The following is a 23,734-nucleotide window of genomic DNA, read 5'->3' on the forward strand; positions in this document are numbered from 1 at the left end:
TGGATTCTTTCAATTTCTATTTTACCCTCTGGTTCTAGAATATCGGAGCAGTTTTCCTTGATAATTTCTTGAAAGATGATGTCTAGGCTCTTTTTTTTGATCATGGCTTTCAGGTAGTCCAATAATTTTTAAATTATCTCTCCTGGATCCATTTTCCAGTTCAGTGGTTTTTCCAATGAGATATTTCACATTGTATTCCATTTTTTCACTCCTTTGGTTCTGTTTTATAATTTCTTGGTTTCTCCTAAAGTCAAGAGCCTCCACTTGCTCCAATCTAATTTTTAAGGTGGTATTTTCTTCAGTGGTCTTTTGGACCTCCTTTTCCATTTGGCTAATTCTGCCTTTTAAAGCATTCTTCTCCTCATTGGCTTTTTGGAGTTCTTTTGCCATTTGAGTTGGTCTGTTTTTTAAGGTGTTGTTTTCTTCAGTGTGTTTTTCAGTATTTTTGGGGGGTCTCCTTTAGCAAGTCATTGACTTGTTTTTCATGGTTTTCTCACATCCTTCTCATTTCTCTTCCCAATGTTTCCTCTACTTCTCTAACTTGCTTTTCCAAATCCTTTTTGAGCTTTTCCATGGCCTGGGGCCAGTTTATGTTTTTTTTGGAGGCTTTTGGTGTAGGAAGATGAGTTCATATCTGGCTTCAGACACCCATTAGCTGTGTGACCTTGGGCAAGTCATTGAACCCCTATTTGCCTCAGTTTCCTCACCTGTAAAATAGGGATAATAATAGCACCTCTCTCCCAGGGTTGTTGTGAATATCAAATGAGAGGATATTAAAAAAAAAAGAGTACTTAGTGCCATGCATGCCTGGCATATGGTAGGGACTATGTAAATGTCCCCACCATATGTCCCTTCTCTTCTCATTGTGTTAGACCAAGGATTTGAAGCTGAGTCTCTTCTGACTCTAGGTCCAATGTTCTCTCGTATTAGGACATTATATCCCACACAAGTACATTATGCTAAGGGCATACAGAATAAAAGCATTTTCTTAGCCTGTTTGGGACCTGTTAATTCATTTGTTCTTAGCTGTATTGCATTCTAAAGTCTTGTGTAGGTTTTTTATCTTTTATTTTGTTTGATTGCTTTTTTGTGGATGGCTTTGAAGTTTATAATTTAATTAAATAGATGACTCTGAGAAAATCTGCCTGCTTTATTTCATTATAAAAAATATTCACATATTGAATAGTGCTGAGACTGGGATTCCTGTTGTAAAAGCATCTTTTATAAAATAATCCAAGTGTACTTTGTCATTTAGTATAATGTAGTGCTTCTTGTGAGAAAAGCAACTTTTTAAAATACTAAAACTTCAGTATTCCCAAGAGGGAAACTATCTAAACTTTTGCTTAGCATATGGTACAAATTATTTTATTTCTCTCTATGTATAGCAGGGGTCCTTAATGGTTTGGAAGGATGATAGACTTCTTTGGAAGTCTGGTGAAACCCATGAATGCTTTCTCAGAAAAATGTTTTTAAATACATAAAATATATAGAATTAAAAAGGAAGCCAATTATAGTGGAATACAGTTATCAAAATATTTTAAAACTAATACATAGACCCCGGGAAAATAACTCCTTACCTACTACGGATATTATGGAATTATAATTTATATACTATGCAATTATAACAAGAATAAGAATTAGAATTTGTCTCTAAATTGCAGTACCTGTAAGCCTACACCTTCTTTACATTTCAGTGTTTGGTGCTTTTGACAAAGACAATGATAATCACATTAGTACAACTGAGTGGGTCGAAGGTTTATCCATATTTCTCCGAGGAACTTTTGAAGAAAAAGTGAAATGTAAGAATTTCTGACTTTGGAGTATTATTTTAGACAACCACAACTAATCTTGATTTCGTCCTTCAGTGATCTAAAAGCTGGTATACCAGCATTCTTTAAATCTTTAACCAAATAAATGGTTTCTAAGGCCTCATGTGGGCTGACTCTACAAATGTGCTATGGACATGGTGTGATTTCAAAAACAAAATAGAACAACCTGGACCCATAAAATATTTCCCTCACCCAACTCACTGCTTCCAGCATTTCACCTGTTTGCCCTTAAGAATAATGCTTAGCCTTTTGTTTAAAAGTCATCTTTTGGACTCATAATGGAAAATGCTATCCACATCCCAAGAAAGAGCTATGGAGTCTGAATGCGATCAAAGCATACTATTTTCTCTTTTCTTGTTGTTTATTCGTTTTTTTCATTCTCATGATTTTTCCCTTTTACTCTGATTCTCCTTTCACAACATGATTAATGTGGAAATATGTTTAATATGATTGTACATGTATAGCCTATATCAGATTGCGTGCTGTCTTGGAGAGGGGTGGTGGGGGGAATAATTCAGAACTCAAAGTCTTATAAAAGTGAATGTTGAAAACTAAAAATAAATTAATTAATTTAAAATAAAACAAAGAATTTGGACTAGGGGGGAAAAGTGATCTTTTGTACATATTTTGCTCTATTTCTGGCATTTATATTTTGTTCCACTGGTCTAGGTTTGTTTGTTTTTGCCTAACAGTTCATATTTTTAATAACTATTTAATAATACTTTAAAATCTGTAAAGGCTGGTGTACACTTATCAGCTCCCCCTATGCAAAATTCACCATTGCTATTTTTGCCAGTTTTTCCAAATCTGTGTTTCATTATGATTTTATTTAGTTCTGTAATGAAGACCTATGGGTATCTAGGTGGCTCAGTGGATAGAGTGCCAGGCTTGGAGTCAGAAAGACTTATCCTTCTGGGTTCAAATCTGACCTCAGATATTTAAACTGGACAAGTCACTTAACCTAATTTTCCTCAGTTTTCTACTCTGTAAAATGAGCCGTAGAAGGAAATGGCAAACCACTCCAGTATCTTTGCCAAGAATACCCCATATGGGGACACAAAGGGTTGGACACAATTGAAAATGACTGAACAACAACAATAATGAAGCCCACTGTGATCCATAAAATCAATAATAAATGTAGGAATTATTGGCATTTTTCACATTTTCATATTTCATGTTTTCACATATTGATTTGACTTCTATAGACGTTGAATTTTCTTCAATTATTTAAACTTTCCATTTATTTCAATGTGATTTTAGTGTTATCTTTATAAAGATCCTATGTGTCTAGATACATTTGAAAATATTATTTTTACAAATAAATTGCTTTTGTCATGTTCAATAGTTTCTTGATCTTTATTATCATCCTGTAAGAATGCAAATAATTTTTAATATATTTAGTATTTCATTTTTCCCAACTACATGTAAAAACAATTTTTAACAATCATTTTTAAAAATTTTGAGTTCCAAATTCTCTCCCTTCCTCTTTTCCCTCCCCCTCATTGAGAAAGCAAGAAATCTGATATAGATTATACATGTGTAATCATGCAAAAATTTTCATATTAGTGATGTTGTAAAAGAAAACAGACAAAAAAGACAAGAAAAATAAAATTTAAAAAGTATGCTTCAATCTTCATTCATGCCCTATCAGTTCTTTCTCTGGAGATGGATAGCATTTTTCATCATAAGTCCTTTGGAATTGTCTTGGATAAATATATTGCTTGGAATAGCTAGGTCATTCATAGGTGATCGTTGTACATATTGCTGTTACCATGTGCATGGTTCTGGTTCTGCTTAATTCACTTCGTGTCAGTTCATGTAAGTCCAGGTATTTCTGAGAGCATCCTGCTCATCATTTCTTATAATACAATAATATTCCATCACAATCATATGCCACAACTTAGGTATAGTTCCAAATTGCTCTCCAGAATGGTTGAATCAATTCACAACTTCACCAACAATGCATTCATGTCTCAATTTTCCCACATCCCCTCCAACATTTATCATTTTTTTTCTGTCATGTTAGCCAATCCGATGGATATGAGGTGGTATCTCAGAGTTGTTTTAATTTGCATTTCTCTAATCAATAGTGATTTAGAGCGTTTTTTCATGTAACTATAGATAGCTTTGATTACTTCATCTGAAAAATGCCTGTTCATATTCTTTGACCATTTATCAATTGGGGAATAGCTCTTATTTTTATAAATTTGACTCTGTTTTCTATATATTTGAGAAATGAGGCCTTTATAAGAGAAACTGGCTATAAAAACTTTTTCATACTTATGATTACTGTGTATTACCTTCTATTCTATTTTTCCCCTGTTTATCCTGAACTCTCTCTCCTTTTACCTTGTTCATCCTCAGAAGTGTTTTGCTTCTGACTACCACCTCCCCCAATTCACCCTCCCTTTCTTAGCCTCTTCCCCTCCTACTTTCCTGTAGGGTAAGAAGATTTTTATAACCAACTGAGTGTATATGTTATTCCCTCTTTAAGCCAATTCTAATGAGAGTAAGTTTCAAGCATTGTCCACCCCCACCATTTTTCTCTCCACCACAAAACTTTTTTATGTGAGACAATTTACCCCATTCTACTTCTCTCTCTTCTCAATGCATTCTTCTTTCTCATTCCTAATTTTTTTTAGATGTCATCCCATCTTATTCAATTCATACCTGAGCCGTCTGTCAATGTATACTCCTACTAACTGCCCTAATAATGAGAAAGTTTTTAGGAATTTCAAGTATCATCTTCTCATGTAGGAATGTAAACAGTTTAATCTTTTGGAATATGTTATGATTTCTCTTTTTTGTTTACCTTTTTATACTTTTCTTTAATTGCGTATTTGGAAAGTAATTTTCTATTCAGCTCTGGTCTTTTCATTGGGAATACTTGAAAGTTCTCTGTTTCACTCAAAATCCATTTTTTTTTCAGTTTTGCTGGATAGGTGAATCTTAGGTGTAATCCTAGCTCTTGGAATATCATATTCCAAGCCTTCTGATCCTTTAATGTAGAAACTGCTAAATTTTGTGTTAAACTGACTGTGTCTCCATGATATTTGAATTATTTCTTTCTGGCTTCCTGCAATGTTTTCTCCTTGACCTGGGAGCCTGAAATTTGGCTATAATATTCCTGGGAGTTTTCATTTTGGGATCTCAGGAGTTGATCAATGGATTCTTTCAATTTCTATCTTACCCTTTGGCTCTAGAATATCAGGACAGTTTTCCTCAATAATTTCTTAAAATATAATGTCTAGGATTTTTTTTTATCATGGCTATTAGGTAGTCCAGTAATTCTTAAATTATCTCACTTAAATCTATATTCCAGGTCAGTTGTTTTTCCAATGAGATATTTCACATTTTCTTCTTCTTTTTTTTTCTTTTGACTTTGTTTTATTTCTTAATGTCTCATGGAGTCATTAGCTTCCACTTGCCCAATTCTAATTTTTAAGGAATTATTTTCTTCAGCAAGCTTTTGTACCTCCTTTTCCATTTGAACAATTCTGCTTTTTAAGGAGTTCTTGCCAGTGGATTTCTGTGCCTCTTTTACTGTTTGACCTATTCTGTTTTTTAAGGTGTTATTTTTTTTAGTGCCTCCTCTACCAAGCCATTGACTATTTTTTCATGATTTTCCTCCATCATTCTCATTTGTTTTCTCATTTTTTCCCTCTATCCCAATTAGTTAAAAAAATCTTTTTTGAACTCTTCCTGGAATTCTTTTGGGGCCTGAGACCAATTCACATTTTTCTTTGAGGCTTTAGATGTAGTTATTTTGACTTTGTTGTCTTCTGAGTTTGTGTTTTGAGCTTCCCTATCACCATGGTAACTTTCTATCATCAGGTTCTTTTTTGTTGTTGTCATTTGCTCATTTTTCCACCCTATTCTTAGCTTTTAACTTTATGTTAAAGTGGGACTTTGCTCCCCAGGTACAGGGGATGCTGTTCCAGGCTTTAGGTATTTCATGCTGCTGCCCTTAGAGCTAGATCTGGGGGTCTGTTAAGTGTTCAGTTTTTCCAAAGTGGTATGGTCTAAGGAGAGGTGTGTTTACTACTTTCCTGGCCTGTGCTCTGTTCTGTGAGCAACCACATGCATACCTTTCCACCCTGGAACTGTGACCAAGGTCACCATGCTCCTCTGGCCCCAAGTTCTGGGATGCTAGAGCTCTTCCTCACTCCAGGACTTTGACCCAGATCCCCATATGGACAATCCAATAGAATCCTGCATCCAACGCCAGCAAAGAGACCCCTGTAAATCTCCTTCTGACCAGTTGTCTGGCAGCCTTGCCATCTGTGCCTGAGAGCTCCAGGAGCTGCTGCTGCCAATTCAATTGCTCCCAAGGTCTGCTGCTGTCTTGCAGGGCCGTTGTCTGCTCTGGAGAGCTGTGCTGTGCTGACTGCTGACTGTTCCTCTCTCGCCTGGTGCAATAGGCTTTTCCTGCCAACCTTCTAAGTTGTCTTGGGTTGGAAAATTGTTTTCCACTCATTCTTTGTGGGTTCTACTGATCTAGAATTCACTTTAAGGTATTATTTAAAGTTGTTTGGAGGGGAATTTGAGAGAACTCTGGCAAGTCCTTGCCTTTTCTCTGCCATCTTGGCTTTGCCAAGAATGCATGTAATTTTTAATGGATTTATCTTGTATCCTGCAACCTTGATAAATTCTCTTCTTTTTCTGAGATGTGTACATTTTCTGGGTAAACAATCATGGCCATCTACAAATAATAATGTTTTCACCACTTCATTTTCTATGCTAATCCTTCTAATTTTTTTCTATCTTACTGTGATTTTTCACATTTCTAATGTCAAAAAAAGTAGGAAGAGTGTGCACCTTTATTTTGTACCTGTCTTAGGTGCTAATGTACCTAATCTTTTATTTTTGTTTTGTTTAAATACTGGGTCTCATGTCTTGCCCAGGCTGAAAGTTCAGGGGCTACCAGTAGGCACAATCTCAATCTGATTATCATGGGAGCTTGGAGCTGCTGTTTCCTATCTGGGCTGATTCACTCCTCCCTAGGTACCCTGGTTCCCCTCCCCTCCCACAGTCACACACAAAAGCTCATATTTGGTGAAGACACCTGACTGGCATAGCCCACTGCAGCTTGGAATTCCAGAGTTCAAACTCCTGTTTAGCAGAGATTACTGGTATGCACAAGCATGCCCAGTTTCTTAATGTTTTTCCATTAGTTTTCAAGTAAATACTGTGCGTGTACAGAGGGAAAAATCTGTTTCTTCCTATTCTTCTTAATTTTATTTTCCATCCTGAATGGATGTCATCTTATTGAAAGCTTTTTCTACATTTACTGACATCATCATACGATTTAAAGATATTTGTTTGTTTTTCTCAATATTGAATCATCCTTGAATTCCGAGTATAAATCTTACTTAGTTGTTGAGAATGTGATTTAAAGGTGCTGCTGTATTCCACTTGCAAAGAGTATCATGCCATAAATGTAGAGCTGGAAGGAGCTTTAGGGGTCATCCAGTCCCACACTTAATACAGTTGAGGATCAACTCGGGGCCTCTGATGCTAAGATTGGTGCTCTTTCCATTGGGCTACTTTGCCTCCTATATTTTATAAAATATAATACTGATGATATAATGCATTGGGATAGTTAAGAGGAAAATGAAACAATATTAATTGTTCATCTAAAAGTAATGCTTTTCTTTATGCTTTAAAAAGACTGTTACCGAGTTTATTACTTGAATGGGGATGGATACATTTCCCAAGATGAAATGTTTGACATGCTGAAGAACAGTCTCCTCAAACATTCAGTTGAAGAAGATCCAGATGAAGGAATAAAAGAGTTAGTAGAAATAACACTGAAGAAAATGGTGAGTATGCAAAAAATGGCGATTTAGTCTTCTGAACAAACAAAGCAAAACATTGACTTGTTTTCCACCACAGGCAACAGATAAAATAGACTCTAGGGTATTAGATGATACAATTCGTTATCAAACAAAGGCAATTTTGTTATCAAACATTCTGTCTTTCATAAAATGTCTTTTTTTTTTTGGGACAAAGGCTAGTTTCTAGTCTAGGGCTTATGCCTGGATTATTGCAGATCTCTTACCTGTTTCCCTTGACATTAGTCTTCCCCTCCAATTCTTCGACACCACTGCCACTAAATTAATTTTGATAAATGGGCATTTTGTTGGGGCAGCATAGAGTTGAAAGAGTGCTGGACTAGGTGTCAGGAGTAGCCTGGGTTAGAATTCTCCCTGTGACACTTGCTAGCTGAGTGGCCATTGGCAAGGTGCTTAATCCTTCTTAACCTTTCTCATCTGTAAAATGGGAATAACCTGATCCTCAATTTCCTCATCTATAAAATGCAGATACCTATGAAGTCTTACGTGCCTCTCTGGGTGGTTGTTGAGGATCAGATGGATAGAGTGGGAACCCCTTTTCTTTTTCAGATGCGGAAACTGAGGCTGAGAGAGGTTTAGATTTAAGTGACATGCCCAGGGTCATACAGCTGGTGTCTGGTCAGCTCCTATTCGTGCCTTAAGGACTGGCTAGAGTATCTTTTCATCCACAAGGTCTTCCCTTGTATTTCTAGCACACATTGTTCTTTTCCTTATCTAACTCCTTGATTATACAGTTTTGCTAATTATTTGATGTACTTTGTGTCCCTCAACTAGATGTAAATTCTTTCAGGAAGGGATCATGTCCTATACTTAGTAACTCTTCATGCACTCAGCACACACAGCTTTGCTATAAATAATAGAGTAGGTTCTCTCAGAGTACTTGGCCCTTTAATATAAAGTGATTTGGTGGTCCACGATAGTTTGATCTTTTCTCAGTTCATTTGGTGAAATCTTATAAACAGTACAAAGGTAAATTCCAGTCTACCTCCTGTCCTAAGTTCTTTTTTTTTAAATAGAAGGAAACAAACATTTATGAAGCACCTTCTACGTACTATTCGCTGTGCTAAGCACTTTATCAACATTAGCTCGTGAGATTCTCACAACCTCCTTGGGGGGTAAGTGCTATCATTCCCATTTTACAATTAAGGAAACTGAGGCAAACAGAAACTAAGTGACTTGCCCAGGGTCACATAGCTAGCAAGTGTCTGAGGCTGGATCAAAAACTTTTTTAGTTGTCTGAGTTAGTTGTACAGTTAGTAGTTTTCCTTACCAAGTTGGTTAACCACTGCTGAATATATACATCTTTCACGTATATATGTGTATGTGTATGCATACATATGTGTATATGTGTGTGTATGCATACGCACATATAAAAGATATATATATATCTGGGTGGTACAATAGTTACTAGCCAATAAACATTTATTAGGTGCCTACTACCATGTGCCAGGTACCGTGCTTGGCCTAGGAAATTCAATAAAAGGCCAAAGATACACCTTGGCCTCAAGGAACTTCTGGGAGCTGATGAGACCGAACACCAAGTGTAGTAGAGGGGGAGAAGAGAAGAGGGCCCAGGATAGAGTCCTGAGGGATCTCTACAGTTACAGCAGAGGAGACAGAGGAGTGATGGGATAGTAGATAGGAAGAGAACCAGGAGAGGGCATCCTAAAATCCTAGAAAGAAGAGAGTATCAAGGAGGAGAGAATGATCAACACGGTCAAGGCTGAGGGAAGTCAAGAAGAATGAGCATGGAGAAAAAGCCACTGAATTGAGCAACCAATAAACCATTGGTAACTCTGGAGAGAGCAGTTTCAGTGGAGTGGTGTCAGAAGCCAGATTGTAAGGGGCTTAAGAGAGTGAGAGCAAAGTGGAGGCACTGATTGTAAATGGCCTTTTCAAGTTTAGCCACAAAAGGCGGAAGACATAGAGGATGATGGTGAGGGTGGAAGGATCAAGTGAGGGGTTTTTGAGAATAAGGAGACATGGATGGGCATGTTTGTAGGCAGAAGGAAATGAACCAGTAGACAGGGAGAAACTGGAAATCACTTGCAGGGCAATCTGTTGGAAGAGAAGCAATGGAATGAGATCAGTTGAATAGATAGAGTAGCCTTGGTCAGGAGTAAGGCCACCTCATCATGTGAGACAGGGGTGAAGGAGGAGGGAGTGGCCTAAAACACCTGATGGGAGATGAGAAAGAAGGAAAAAGAGAGCTCATGGTGATTGGTCTCAATTTTTTCTGTAAAAGATGAGATAAGGTCCTCAGATGAGAGTGGGAGGAGGCGGAGCCATGGGAGGTTTGAAGAGGGATGAGATTTGGAGAGTGGGCTAGTAGGTGATGAGGGAGGTATAGTAGGATTGCCTAGCAGCAGTGAGGGCCCAGTTGAGGTTATTCAGTATATATTTTTAGTGACCCAGCTGAAACAATTACATGATTTTCTCCACCAGCTTGTGTGTAGACCTGAGGCTGAGATTTGACTGGTGCAGTGAGAAATATAAGAGGGCAAGGGATTTAAGAGAGGCGAGGGTAGAGTTGAATTGGTTCACCAAGGAGTCAAGATAAGAAGAAAAAGTGGCTAGTGCAGAGGAGATGACCTGGAAGAGAATTAAAGGGTCAAGAGATTGGAGATCCCAGTGAGGATGAAGAGTAGGGTTATATAAGGAAGGCAGAGGGAGAGGTGAAAAGTCAACAGATTATGATCAGATAAAGGGATTTCAGAATTCTTGAACATGGAGGTGGTACATTTGTGGGTGACGACAAGCTCAAGGGTATGATGATCTTTGTGCATGGCTGAGGTTGGATGGAGGAGTAAGCTCTTGGGAGGTGAGTAGGTTGAGGAACTGAGTGGTTAGGATTTTTGAGGGAGAGTCAACATTTATGCTACAGTCCTCCCAAGTATGAAGGCAGGATTTGGGGAAAGAATTGTGAGCCAGGTACCAAACTCATTGAGTTTGAGAGCAATAGGAAGGTATGGTGGAGAGTGCTGGGCCTAGATGACCCGAGTTCAAATTTGACCTCATCTACTTGCTATGATCCCATGGGCAAATCACTAACCTCTGACTGCCTCGGTTTCTATGTCTGTAAAATGGGAATGATAAGAGCACCTACCTCTGAGGGTTGTCGTAAGGATAAAATGAGATACCTGTAAAGGGCTTTGTCATCCTTACAGTGCTATAAGATTGCTCTCATCTTCCTTCCTAGGATTATGATAATGATGGGAAGCTGTCCTACGAAGACTTTGAACGAGCTGTAAAAAAAGACCGTCTTTTGTTAGAGGTCTTTGGCCCATGTTTGCCAGAAATTGAGGTACTAACGAGCCATCCCTCTTAATGTGTGCCATGCTACACCCACAAAGACCCAAGAAAGGGCTCCTAGCGACCACTTCCTTCCACGAAGTCTCCTTGTTCTTTGCATTAAACATGGCAGCCATGAGGTTTTTATTCCACTCCTACCGAGAGCCTGCCCTGAAGAAACCTGACTTAACCTGTGGAAGAGGGGTGGGCCCCATTAAGCTGCCAGTTCTTTGCAAAGAATTCCTTTTAACTATAGGAAGAATATATTCAACAAGCAGTCAGTACCCACTATGTTCAAGACACTCTACTAGGAAATGAGGATACAAAAACAGAAAGCAGTCCCTGCCCTCGGGGAGATGACATTCTGCTGGGGGTGGGGGGAGCTCAAAGGGAACAAGTATGAAGGGATACAAAGTAACTGTCAGAGCAGGAGGGCACTGTGGGTAAAAAGCTTAGCATGGAGCTATTAAGACCTAGGTTCATGTCCAGTCTCTGACACACGGTGGTCGTAGGAGTGGGCAAGTCTCTTCACCCGTCAATGCCCCTGGCTACTCTTTAGGGCTCTAAGTGGCAGAGCTGGTGCCTGCCATCTGGCACCGTTAGAGGGACTGCCTCATGGGGACTTCCCTACGTGAGGAAATCACAGGTCTGGTCCAAGTTAAAGTCCAAGTCTGGTGCAAGCTAAAGACAGTGTGGGGATGACAGGGTGAGAAATCTGAAAGACTTGATGGCTTGTCTTGAAGATGGTTTTTTAACAGTCCATCAGCTGTCCTCCCTATAGGCATCACCAACTTCTTGCCAACTACTGCCCAAGCTTTTTCTCTCTAAACTAGGTTTGGCTACAAGGAAAAGTTAAAATTTTAGCAAAATTAATATTTCAATGAGTCACTTGTTACAGACACATGTGAACTAAATTGCAACACTACATCCTAACACATTCAGTTATGGCCCATTTTTTTTTTCCAGAAGTGTCTTGAATTTGAAACTCTGGTATTCAAAGACATAAACAATGAATTTCAACCATGAACAGCTGAACCCTGGGCAAACACAAATCAAAAATGGATCCTGGCTGCTTTAAACAGTATCTATATTATGAATCATACTAAACATTCAGATACATGAAGTGGTCTGTTATTTTAAGGCAAAGAAGCACAATAAATGTGAAAATAATGGAGTGTCTACATTTTTAAAATATATACCAAAATAAGACATTTATGTCTCAGCAAATACAAATAGGACTCTAATGTTAAAGATGAGAGTGAATCATTTATTTTCATGTTTAAGGGATATACAAATATGAAACAGCAACAGTAATAAGTCATAAATCTAAATAACATAAGAGATCTTTTCTAGAAAAGGTAATATGTTGTTTTTGAGCTCTATCGTCTTTTATATTCTTCTTCTTTGTTTTAATGGATGACTTTTATGTCTGTCTTCCAGCTTGTCCTCTGAAGGTTGTGAAGAACTTACCTAGTTTAAAAAAAAAACACCAAGAATTAATTTCTTCCTACTTCTCATTACAGGGCACACATGTTAATAAAGTTCTAGGGGGGACAGTACAGTAAACACCACTTCACTCCATCCTCTGCAGCACACTTTGAGGGAAGCTGACTGGAGTTCAGAGAACAGGAACAGGATATCAGAGGAACACTGCTGACCCACAGAGATGGAACACATTTCCTTGGAGTTTCAGGGAAATCTATTTGATTAACTGACTGATTTAGTGAGGTAGAGGAAAGAGAGGACGTTTTCTTCCTGGGAGATCCCTTACACCAATGGAAGTAGATCCAAACCACTAACACTACTTCTAGTGCTCCTGCTAACTGTGGAGCACAGGAGAGACTAATGGGAAAAGAAAAATGTAGGAAAGATTTATTTGTGAATTCTGTTAACAGTACAGTCATTTAGTTGAAGATCACAAAGATGAACTTGAACTTCTCTGTGTATGTCGTAGTTTGCTCCAAGTTTTCACACTTGGTATATTCAGGAGAACAAAGACCCACCAAAGGAGGAGGTGGGGGGGACACAGGAAAATCTAAGGGGAAAAAATGACACTTCCCTTTACCCACCTCCTTTTCATCTGGTGCTTAAAAAAATCCCCACTAAAGTATTTGAGAAAATGGATGTAGGTGTTTTTTTCCCTTATTTCCCAACACTGTCCTGTTTTTCCCTGAGGTTTCCTCAACTGTCAAAGGGGGGTAATAACAGCCCCTTCCTCCCAGGGTGGTTGTGAGGACAAAATGAGATAGTGTTTGTAAAGCACTTGGCACAGTGCCTAGCACAAGGAGGCATTCAATAAACCCTCCTTTTAGTCTTAGGGCCTCTCTCTCATCCTCCATAATCTGACTACTGATGATACAAAAGCCAGTCTGGCCTTGGGACCAGAACTCGCCCAGAGTAGCTAGGTGCACTTTCACTGTCTTCCTTCTCAGTTTAGGTTTCAGCACCCTATTAAGCCATTGTAATTCTGTCCTTTCCAGCAGAAAGATAATGCTTCTCAGAAAAAAAAAAACAAGCCAAATGATTCTAAAGTTTCTAAGAGGTGGAGGTGAAGAGGGAAGTCATTCCAAGCATGGGGGACAGCCTGTGCAAAGGTGTGGAGGTGAGAGATGGAGTGCTGGGTACAAGGAATCAAAAGCAGGTCAGTGTGGCTAGAGCTTGGACTATGTGAAGGGGGTAACATGAAATCAGTCTGTAGAGACACCTTGATCCCTTGATCCCCTGACACCATTACTAGACCCGTACTCCAAAAAAATAAAAGGAAAAGGATCCATATACACAAAGCTCCTCTTTGTAGAGGCAAAGAACTGGACTATGGCATGTGAATGAAATGGGAGACTACTGTGCCATAGGAAATGATGAAGATGGGATAGCTCCACAGAAACCTGGAAAGGCTTGAAGGAATTGATACAGAGTGATGTGAGCAGAGAGAGGATCAATGCAATGACCGGCCAGGATTCCAGAGGACCTGGGACGGATGAACGAAGCATGCTATCCGCCTCCTGACAGGTGATCAACTCAGGGGGCAGAGGGAGACATTTTTTTTTGGACGTGGCCAAAGAGGAAATTTGTTTTGATTGACCATACATTTTATTACAAGGGTTTCAGTTTTTCTTTTTCAAGGGTGGAGGGGAGGTAAGGAGAAAAGAAAGATTTCTGTTGATAAGAATTAAGTTAAATTTTTAAAAATGAAAGATAGTTTGGAACTAGATCTTACAGGACATGCCAAGAAGTAAATAGAAATCCACTGATGTTTCTTGAGTCAGGGGAGTGATACAGGTACACAGACTGTTCTTTAGGATTATCAAATCAATAGCTGATGGATTGAAGATGGGAGAGACTAGAGGCAAGGAGACCAATCAGAAGGCTATTTCAATAATTCAGGAGGGAAGTGATAGCCTGAATTTGATCTACGGTCATGTAAGTGAAGAAAAGGGGGTGGAGACAAGAGGTCTTAATACATTTTACTTTACAAGCGATTGGCTATGAGACAGTCCAGAATAAGCCTGAGGTTGTGAACCCAGGTGACTAGAAGGGCAGTGTTTCTCTTGACAGCAACAGGGAAATTCAGATTAAAGTAAGGACTCAGGAAAAGGAGTTTTATTTTGAACATGCTCAGTTTGAGAGATCCATGGGACATCCATGTGGAGATGTCTAGGGCTAGGCAGTTTTGAAAGTCCTGTGCATAGTGAAGACAGCTGAATCCATGGGAGGTGCAAAGCTCACCAAGACAGAGTGAGAGGAAGTCTTAAGGCATCATGTCCAAAACAAAACTCACAATCTTCCCTCTAAAAGCCCACACCTCACCTGGCGTGTCAAGGGTACCACCATGCTTCTAGTCTAAATACAAAACTTGTGAGTCACCTTGGACTCTTCCCTCTTCCTTATCCCATGTAACCCATCAGCTGCCAAGGCTCGATGACTCGATGTCTACAAGTTTTGCATTTGTCCCCGTCTCCCCACTCATGCGACTATCACCCTACTCAGGCCCTTACACCTCTTGACTGAACTACTGCCATAGTCTAATTGTACTCTCTGCCTCAAATCCCTCTCTGCCTCAATCCATCCTTCACAGCTGCCAAGGTTAACATCTCCACGTCTTTGCACTTGGCTGCCCCCATGCCTTCCTTGGTCTTTTGATCCCTAGCTTTCTTCAAAGGTCACCTCACACACTATCTTCAGCATGAGGTGGTTCTGGATCTCTCCAGCTGCAAGAAGCCCTCTCCCCCACCCCCAGTTAATTTTAAATTACTTTATTTTTACTTATATTTGCACACTTTTGTTTCTTCTAGTAGAATGTAAACTTCTTGAAGCTCGGGTTTTCACTGCTGCAGTGGAGTGTCTAGAACACAGTAGGTTCTTAAGGCCTGTTAACTGAAAGGAAGGGGTCCAACAGAAAGAAAGAGAGCCTTGGGATTTACATCTACACTTGGGGATAGGTCACAAATGATGATTCAGCCAGGAAGATAGAAAAATAAGCAGTCTGACAGGTAAGCAGGGCAAATAAGAGGAAATCATGTTGCTAGCAATCACAATAATACCACAAATAGTATATCCATAAAAAGGAAGTTGTCAGTTTCAAAGTCTGCAAAAGAAGTCAAGAAAGACTAGGATTGAGAAAAAACCAAGAGATCATTGGGGACTTCGAAATTTAGAAAAGTTTGGTGGTTTCAAAAGTCAGATTGCAAGGGGCTGAAAATGAGTAGGAGGTGAAGTACTGGAGGCAACAAATAGAGTTATTTCTGGGAGTTTGGCTCTGAAGGTGCATGTAGATGAAGGTGTGAAGCGAAGGTAGGGGTTAAGGGAAGTTTTTTTAAGGATGAGAGAAATATGGGGATTCTTGCAGACAACAGGGAAGAAACCAATGGGAAAGTAGTTCAAACAAAACAAAATGGAAGTTTTCTCATCCATACTCCTTTTCCCTATGCTAACAATGGCTAAGATCTATAAAGATCACCTACCCAATCTAACCTGAATACTTAAAAAAGATTAAAGGGTTAAATGTGAAAGAATTCTCAAATCTACAAGTGGACTTATAGGCTCAGTCCTTAGCGCTATAGAATTATTATATGGTTCCTTCTCTCCCTTTCAAGGAGAGGCTAGAAGCAATACATGAATTAAAACAAAACAAAAACTGAATTTTGAGGTAAAATAATTTCTTAAAATGTTCTTTATCTTTATTAAGCTAAATAGTAAAATAATCACTCCAATGTTTTTAAGGCAAGGATTGACAGAAAAGCAAAAATGTTTCCATCTTATATTGACCTATTTTGTTAAGAATCAATATGGTTTGAAGGGAAAACATTCCATAAACGTAAAAACTGAATAATATAGATTAAAAGCCTCAGATGATGTTCTTTTGAGTTGCTTTTAAGGTTTAAGAAATGAAATACTCTTTGAAAGTAAGCTTTCAAAAATGTACATACCTCCTTAAGTTTATCCCGGATTAAATTAGCTGACATATTTAAAGACTCATCCTCCATATCCACTTTGGGGATTTCTGGTAGCTGTGGCCCAATAATAACCTCTTTATTTCTTGGGTTTGTTTCAAGAAAAGTTCCAAGTTTACGGTCTTCTTCTCTTCTCCGCTTTCGCTCTTGCAGCTGAGTTGTTCGAGGCATGAATCTAGCAATCCCATTATTAGAGGGAATAACCCTTGGTGGTCCAAGATAGTCTAATGAAGTTTTAGGCATTTCCATTTCTATACTCTGAATCAAAGAGTTACTCTGGTTACAACCTGACATAGTTTTGTTATAGTTTCTGTTGTGCTGAGGGGAGATCAGTGCTCCCTCTAAGAGCTCTCCTGATTGGGAGGCTGCATACTTGGAGGAGACATTATATGGAGTTGAATTATGAAAGTTCAGATGACAATTCCATGGATTCTCAGTACAAGTGTTTGATGGGGTTGCGCAAAATTCAGATGCCTTTGTTTCAAAGTCACTCCTTCGATATTTTGTAACAGTATATTCTGTATACAGTTGTTTCTTTGTCAGTGGTTGGACTTTATCTTCTAAAACTTCAAAAGAAAAAAAAAGGAAGTTAATTTATTATTTTAGTCATTTTGAAAAACATGCAATATGTGATTTTTATGAAATACAAGAAAATGTTAACAGATGAGCTTTCCTTAGTCCTAATGGTCTAGTATATAGTCCCCTTAATTCATAAATTTGAGGGAAAGAAGTAGCCAAGCAAATTGCTCCAGGAAGATGTGAGGAGGGAAAGGCCACTTTTAACTAGGGAAAGCTTCATAGAATTTGTGGCACCTGACTGGGCCTTTAAGGAAGGATTTTGTTAATCAAGGGTGAGCTGAGCAGACACAGAGAAGCCGGGAAATGAAGAAATAGATCTAGGAACAGCAAGTATTTCAATCTGGCTAGAACACAGAAAAAATGAAGGAGGAGAATGTGAAATAGGGACGTATTTCAGAGGGCAGGAAATTCCAGGCAAAAGAAGTTGCAATTTTAAAAATAGAACATGCCTGTGTGCCAGGCAGATTATTTTAGCAATTATATGAAGGACGGATTAGAAGGCAAAGAAACTTAAGGCAGGAGACCAATTCAGAAGCTTTTATAATAATTCAAGTGAGAGGAAGGAGGGAGGGGAAATTGTAAGATATGTTGTAGAGGTAAGACTTGGGCAACTGACTGGGTTTAAAGAAAAGGGACAAGCCAAAGATGATTCCTAGAAATACAGTATGTGGGAAATACAGAACCCTACTTCTGGCTGCTGCTGTCAGGATACAGTCTGTCCTGATCACTCGGGCACCCACAATTCTACTCTAAGCAGCTGGGGAGGTCAATCAAGACCATCAGATGGGGCATCTGGTAACTCAGCCAGCTGCCAGCAAAGGAGGATGTGCTTGCCAAATGAGCAGGAACTGGCGCCGCTGACTCAGGCTATCATACAAAGTAAAAACGACATCATTATGTGCAAACCTTTAACCCCCGTGGTTCTTGCTATGTATCGTCTCCTTTCCTGTAGTTTCTCTCTGGTTTCTTGTACTGTTTCAAATTCTGGAGCATAGCACACATGAAGCAAACCACCAAAAAAACTCCGCTCATCCAATTTTCGTTTGGCTATCCTAAATAGAAATGAGAGGGTATAGTATATTAATCCAGGTTCACTAAAACTGACAACACAACCAAGTAGTTTAAAATCCACAACTCTCAAATTCTATAGTTTCTGAATAATCCTTACATTAAATATGCTTGCTCTTAAGTGAAGATGAACCTATGGGTTGAACTAGGATCACTTACTGATGATGGGAAAAATTGAAAGGAAAAGAGGACACCAGAGGATGGGCTGAATAGATAGTATCATGGAAGCAATGAACATGAGCTTGGAGAGACTCAGGAGATAGTGGAGGATAGAAGGGCCTGGTGTGCTATGGTCCATGGGATGTTTGGAATTGTTTTTCTAAACATGCTGGGTCTGCAGTGAGCCTTTCATATCCTCTCTTCCAGTCTTTCTTGACCCAATTGCACATATTGACACAGCTGGATAGACTGGGGTGTAATCTGTGGTCAGGGAGCAAAGCTTCTCCCTGCATATAGCTAAATGGTCCACATGAGGGGCAAACGAGTGATGAATTTAGATCATACATTTTAATAGTTGGAACAAAAAGGATTTTAGGGATCCATCTACTCCAGACTTCATTTTACAAAGGAACTGAAGTGAAGACACTTGTGCTAAGTCCTAAAAGTATTAATGAGCAGAGCCAGGGTGCAGCCCCAAGCCCAGTGACTCCGATGGGCTTTCTACCATACTACAGCACGACTTCCTCTACTTCCTTCTCTTATCACCATGTGCTAACCAGCTGAGCTAAGTGTCCCACAACACCCACTTGGAATATGTTGTTTTAAATTCAACAAACATCTATGAAGTCCTTACTACTGCCCTGAGCACTGGGGACAGATGGAAAGTAAAAAGCTAAACATTTCTATCCTCAAGGAGCTGGAGGAAGGCATGGGTGGTGGGGGAGCATAATGTATATGCAGATAATAAAAAAATGTATGAAAAATATCATACAGTAATTTCACAAAGCAGGAAACATTCACTACTAGGGGAGATCAAGAAAGGCCTCGTCTAAGAGATGGTACCTGAGAAGAGTCTTGAAAGAAACTAGGAATCTAAAGAAACATAGGTGAGCAAAGGAGGGCATGCCAGACATGGAAGACTACAAAGGTGAGAGATGGAACTGTGAGCAAGACAGTGTATGAAAGCACTTGGGAAAAGGAGCTTGGTGTAATGGAAATCTGGGCTTCGGAGTCAGAGTACTTGGGGTCAAGTTCTCCGTACTACCTCTGTTGAGTCGTTTTAGTGATGTCCAATTCTGTGACCCCATTTGGAGTTTTTTTGGCAAAGATATTAGAGTGGTTTTGCCATTTCCTTCACCAGATCATTTTACACAGGAGTTTTGAAACTGAGGCTAACATATTAAGTAAGTGATTTGCCCAGGGTCACAAAGCTAGTATGTGTCTCAGGCTGGATTTGAACTCAGGTCCTCCTGACTCCAAGACCAGCGCTCTATCCATTGCACTACCTAGCTACCTCTGTAACCTTGTACAAATATCTTAATCTCTCAGAGATATAGTTTCCCACTCTTAAAATTAAAGAGCTGGGCCAGGTAGCTTCTGAGCTGCCTTCTAACTCTAAATTTATGACTCTATGATAAAGGGGGCGTAATATGAATAAGAGCAGAAAGGTAGTTGGGACCTCCAGGTCCTGAAATGACAGGATGAAGATTCTATATTTGAAAGAAGAGCTAACATTTAAAATTATTAATAACTGGAAAAAATATTTTAAAATACATTAAGAAAATAGGAAGCATGTCTTTAAAAATTAAGCACTTTTTCTGTGCCCATCACTATAGGGGATGCAAAAGTAGTAGAAAAAGGGGCTCCTGATCTCAAGAAGCTCACAATATATTTGGACAATCAATCAGTAAACACTAAGTGCCTACTATGTGCCAGGCACTGTGCTAGGTGCTGAGACAAAACAAATAAGTAGATTATACAAGGTAGCATAAAGTCTTAAAATGGGTGATACAGATTCTAAGTGCTATTGGTAATCAGAGAAGAGAAAGCTTAATGTGAGCTGAAACTGGGGAGAGCTTTGGGGAGGAAACAAATCTTAAACTGTGCCTAAACGTACAGGATTTTTGGGTAATCTGGGTGTGGATAAAGCTAAATCTTGAGCTAGGGCGGTGATATAGAGAAAGAACTGTGACAGGCATCCACATTACCTTGCGCTTTGTAATTTTTGGAATTTAATTAGGTACACTTCCGTAAATTCCTCTGCTGGATACTCATCTAGAGCATTATACTGTTCAATGGCACCAAATAATGCAAACTGCTCAACCAGCTCCTTCATAACTCCCACTGCAGGAACTCCTTGAATGATTAAGTATCGAGATTCCAAATTGACTGTATAAACCTAAAGGAAATAAAGATGTATTCATGTTTTTCATGCTTTCTTGAAGAGCTCTGCCCTCATATTTATCACATAATCTCTGAGTTAGAAGAGATCTTAGGGGCCATCTGGTCCAACCCATACCAAAGTAGGAATAATTTCTATAGCACCTCTGATGTGTAATCTTCCAATCTCTTTTAAAGGCCTATAGTTATGGGAGAACTTGATTACTTTTCTGAGGCAAATCATTTCACTTTAGGACATGGCTGTAAGGAAAATTCTACTTACAGGGAACTAAGATTTGCCTCTCTCTTGCTTCTACCCATTGCTCCTAGCTCTGCCCTTTGGGGTCAGCAAAATTCCTCCCCAAATGGCAGCAGGCCTTGAAGTAGTGGAAAACAGCTACGATATTGCTCCTACCCTCCTCTTGCACCCTCCCAATCTTCTCTTCTTCAGGCTATCTTTGTTTCTTCAGCCAATCCTTAACATGACATAATGTCTGGTTCCTTCACTATCCCACTCACATTCCTTTGGACATAGTTCAATTTATCTTCCTCATGTGGTACCTAAAATTCTCACGATAAAGTTTGACCAGGCCAGAGTCCAGCCTTGAAAGTAATTTACCAACTACTATGCTATGACCAACCACAGAATAACAAATCCCTTCTATGTAGTGTTTTAAAATGTAGTTAACTCACTAACCCTGTGATGTATGTAAAAACAGACAAGCATTAACATATAATCATGATGCATTACTATCCATCTAGTATAAATCAGGCTTTAAAATCAAGAGCGATAAGATAAAACTGTTATTATTATTATCAGTCTTTTGAGGGTATAAAGAGACTTTGGAATCTATTCAGTTACTTGCTTCACCATACAGAAAAGGAAACTGGGGCCCCAGGGAAGGTCTTGGGTCACGAAGCCAGGCTGATGACTCTCCTAAAACAGAGTAAGTTCAGATATACCACTTTCCAATGTGATGTTCTTCTGCTACACCAAAAGATCTTTTAACAAAAGCAAGTTCCATTCTATTAGTTTAACACAAAGGTTCTTAGCCTATGGCTTCCTGGGATAGGTTTTAGAGGTTTGTGAACTTGGATGGGAAAAAAAAAATTGCATCTTTATTTTTTTTTTCACTAACTCATAACTGAAACTTAGCATTTCCTTCAATTATGAATGTGGGCAACAGAAACATTATTCTGAAAAGGGCTCCAAAGGCTCTACTGATTGCTAAAGCGGTCCATTACACAAAAATGTTTAAGGACCTCTGGTTTAACAGGAATAAACCTGCAAACACTTGTCTTTAGACTAAAGATTTACAATAGGGATTGTGAATTATCTGTAAATTTCCATTATCCATGTTATAGTAGGCTCAAGATAATTTCCTTCATTTGAAAAGCTGAATGAATCCATAGTTCAATTTGAGCCCTTGAGAAGAAAACACTATGTTAATCTAAAACGTGAATAATTATAATCTGTAGGTTTTCTTTAAAATAAAATTTTATTGATATATTTTGCTTGAATAACACATTTTCCAATGTATCCCTTCTTTTTCCTCCTTGAGAGCAATCTCACATAATACAGAACAAAAAGAGATTGGTAAAACTAACCACCACTTTGAAAAAGTAGGATACTGTATGTAGCGTTCTACACTCACTTCTGCAAAGAAAGGTATGGTCTCTCTTTTTTGGTCCTAAGCTTGGTCATTATAATTTCACAGTATTTAGTTTAAGGGATGTTCTTTCCATTTATTAATGTTGTAGTCCATTGGTGCATCTTCCTGGTTCTGCTTCCTTCACTGCCTCTGTTCACATCTTCCCATGCCTCCCCATAGTCATTCATGTTTTACAGCATAGTAACAGTCCATTACTTTTATGCAGCACTGTTTGTTTGCTATTCCCCAATCAACGATAGGTCTAGCGTTTCTAGCAATCTGAGATTTTCAACATACCAATGGACTTTGGATCTTTTGACATCGTAGAAGGGGAAGTAAGTCCACAGAGCCCAGTTTATCTCTATATACCTGTTCTTCACACATATCCTTGGGCAGACTGACCTGGACTGTTTTTGCTTTCCTTTAGAAAGCAGTGAGAGGATCTGAGCCTCTGAAAAATGATGCTGAGAAGAAAAAAGACTAATAATGCTCTCTCTTCTCATCTGTGCCTCCTAACTTCAAGTCTAAGCTAAAATCTCACCTTCTACAGGAAGCCTTTCTCCATCCTTAATCCTAGTGTCTTCCCTCTGAGATATCTCCAATTTATCCTGTAGGTTCGTACACATTTGTTTGTATGTTACTGCCATTTGATTGTGAACTCCCTGAAAACAAGGACCATCTTTTACTTTTCTTTGTATCCTCTTTCTTAGTGCGGTGTCTGGCACACAGCAGGCTTAATATAAATGTTTAGTGACCGACTGGACAACCGTGTTCAAGTATTTAAAGAGCTGTCATGTAAAAAGATTGGATTTGTTCTGTGTGACCCAGGGGAGAAAAAGCAGAATCAATGGGTGGGAGTTGCAAAATTAGGCTTGATACTTCCTAACAACTGGAGCGGCTTGCCCCGGGTAGATGGGGGTCTTCAGGAAAAAGGGAAACGGCCACTAGTTGTGTGTGTTATAGTGGAGAGATCCCTTCCTGGAGAGGCTGGACTAGCATTGTCGAAGGGAGTGGGTGGTGTGTGTGTGTGTGTGTGTGAGTGACAGACAGACAGAGACACTTCCCAGCCGTGAGACCTAGTGAGCAATCACTTTGAAGCTCTCTGGGACTCAGTTTTCTCGTCCACAAAACGGGAATAACAATGCTGACGCCTGCCTTGCCCTCTCCTCTCCGGGCTGCGGTGATGAGGGAAATGCTTGGTAAAACTGAACCCACCCATTTAGGGAGGTTCGCCGGGGTGCAATCTCTCTGAGCTCGAATCCCGGCTGGCGACTGCGGCACGGGCACACTCCTCCGGGCCGTCTTCCTCTTCCACAGCCCGGGCACCGCAGCCGAACACACCAGCTCCGCTGGCTGCCAGTCTAGCCACTACCCAAGTCTTACAGGGTGCTCCTGGCCGGGGGAAGGCTGGGTGCCCTGGGGGCGCATCTAAGCCGTCTGGTTTCTCTCTCACCTTAACGGCGCGGGGCCTCCGCCCCTCCCGATACTTGGCCCGCGAGTCACAAACAGCCCGTTGTGCGTGGTGAGGGTAATAGCCCCCCAGCTCCCCTCCGCCGTCCGCCATCCTTTTCGACCCGGACCTCCCTCCAAATCAGCTGCTTCCGCCTGGCCCCTGTAACTCTCATCCAATTAGAGAGCGCGGCAGGCAGCGGCGTCCTTGGATTGGGTTGGGCGCCGATGACGCTCGTAGA

At 39.7% G+C, this 23,734-nt stretch overlaps 2 protein-coding genes across 2 annotated transcripts in view; one reads left to right on the forward strand and one right to left on the reverse strand.

The window, feature by feature from the left end:
* Positions 1-12,148, forward strand: part of LOC118851885 (EF-hand calcium-binding domain-containing protein 1-like) — a 28,373-nt gene extending 16,225 nt beyond the window's left edge. Inside the window, exons 3-6 of the mRNA XM_036761460.1 lie at positions 1,695-1,799; positions 7,500-7,651; positions 10,884-10,988; positions 11,942-12,148. Coding sequence (XP_036617355.1) covers positions 1,695-1,799; positions 7,500-7,651; positions 10,884-10,988; positions 11,942-12,001 — 422 coding nt within the window. The 3' untranslated portion in view covers positions 12,002-12,148. The remainder of the gene's footprint in view (positions 1-1,694; positions 1,800-7,499; positions 7,652-10,883; positions 10,989-11,941) is intronic.
* Positions 12,149-12,221: 73 nt separating this feature from the next.
* On the reverse strand, positions 12,222-23,664 carry RBM48 (RNA binding motif protein 48). Its single transcript, XM_036760350.1, has 5 exons — positions 23,497-23,664; positions 20,220-20,410; positions 17,911-18,056; positions 16,402-16,991; positions 12,222-12,445 (listed from the first exon to the last, which is right to left on the reverse strand). Exons 1-5 carry the CDS (start codon positions 23,605-23,607, stop codon positions 12,365-12,367), a joined length of 1,119 nt encoding a protein of 372 aa, XP_036616245.1. The 5' UTR covers positions 23,608-23,664; the 3' UTR covers positions 12,222-12,364.
* Between the last annotated feature and the right edge of the window lie 70 nt (positions 23,665-23,734).

Source organism: Trichosurus vulpecula, chromosome 5, assembly GCF_011100635.1.
Source record: "Trichosurus vulpecula isolate mTriVul1 chromosome 5, mTriVul1.pri, whole genome shotgun sequence".
NCBI classification, from domain to species: domain Eukaryota; kingdom Metazoa; phylum Chordata; class Mammalia; order Diprotodontia; family Phalangeridae; genus Trichosurus; species Trichosurus vulpecula.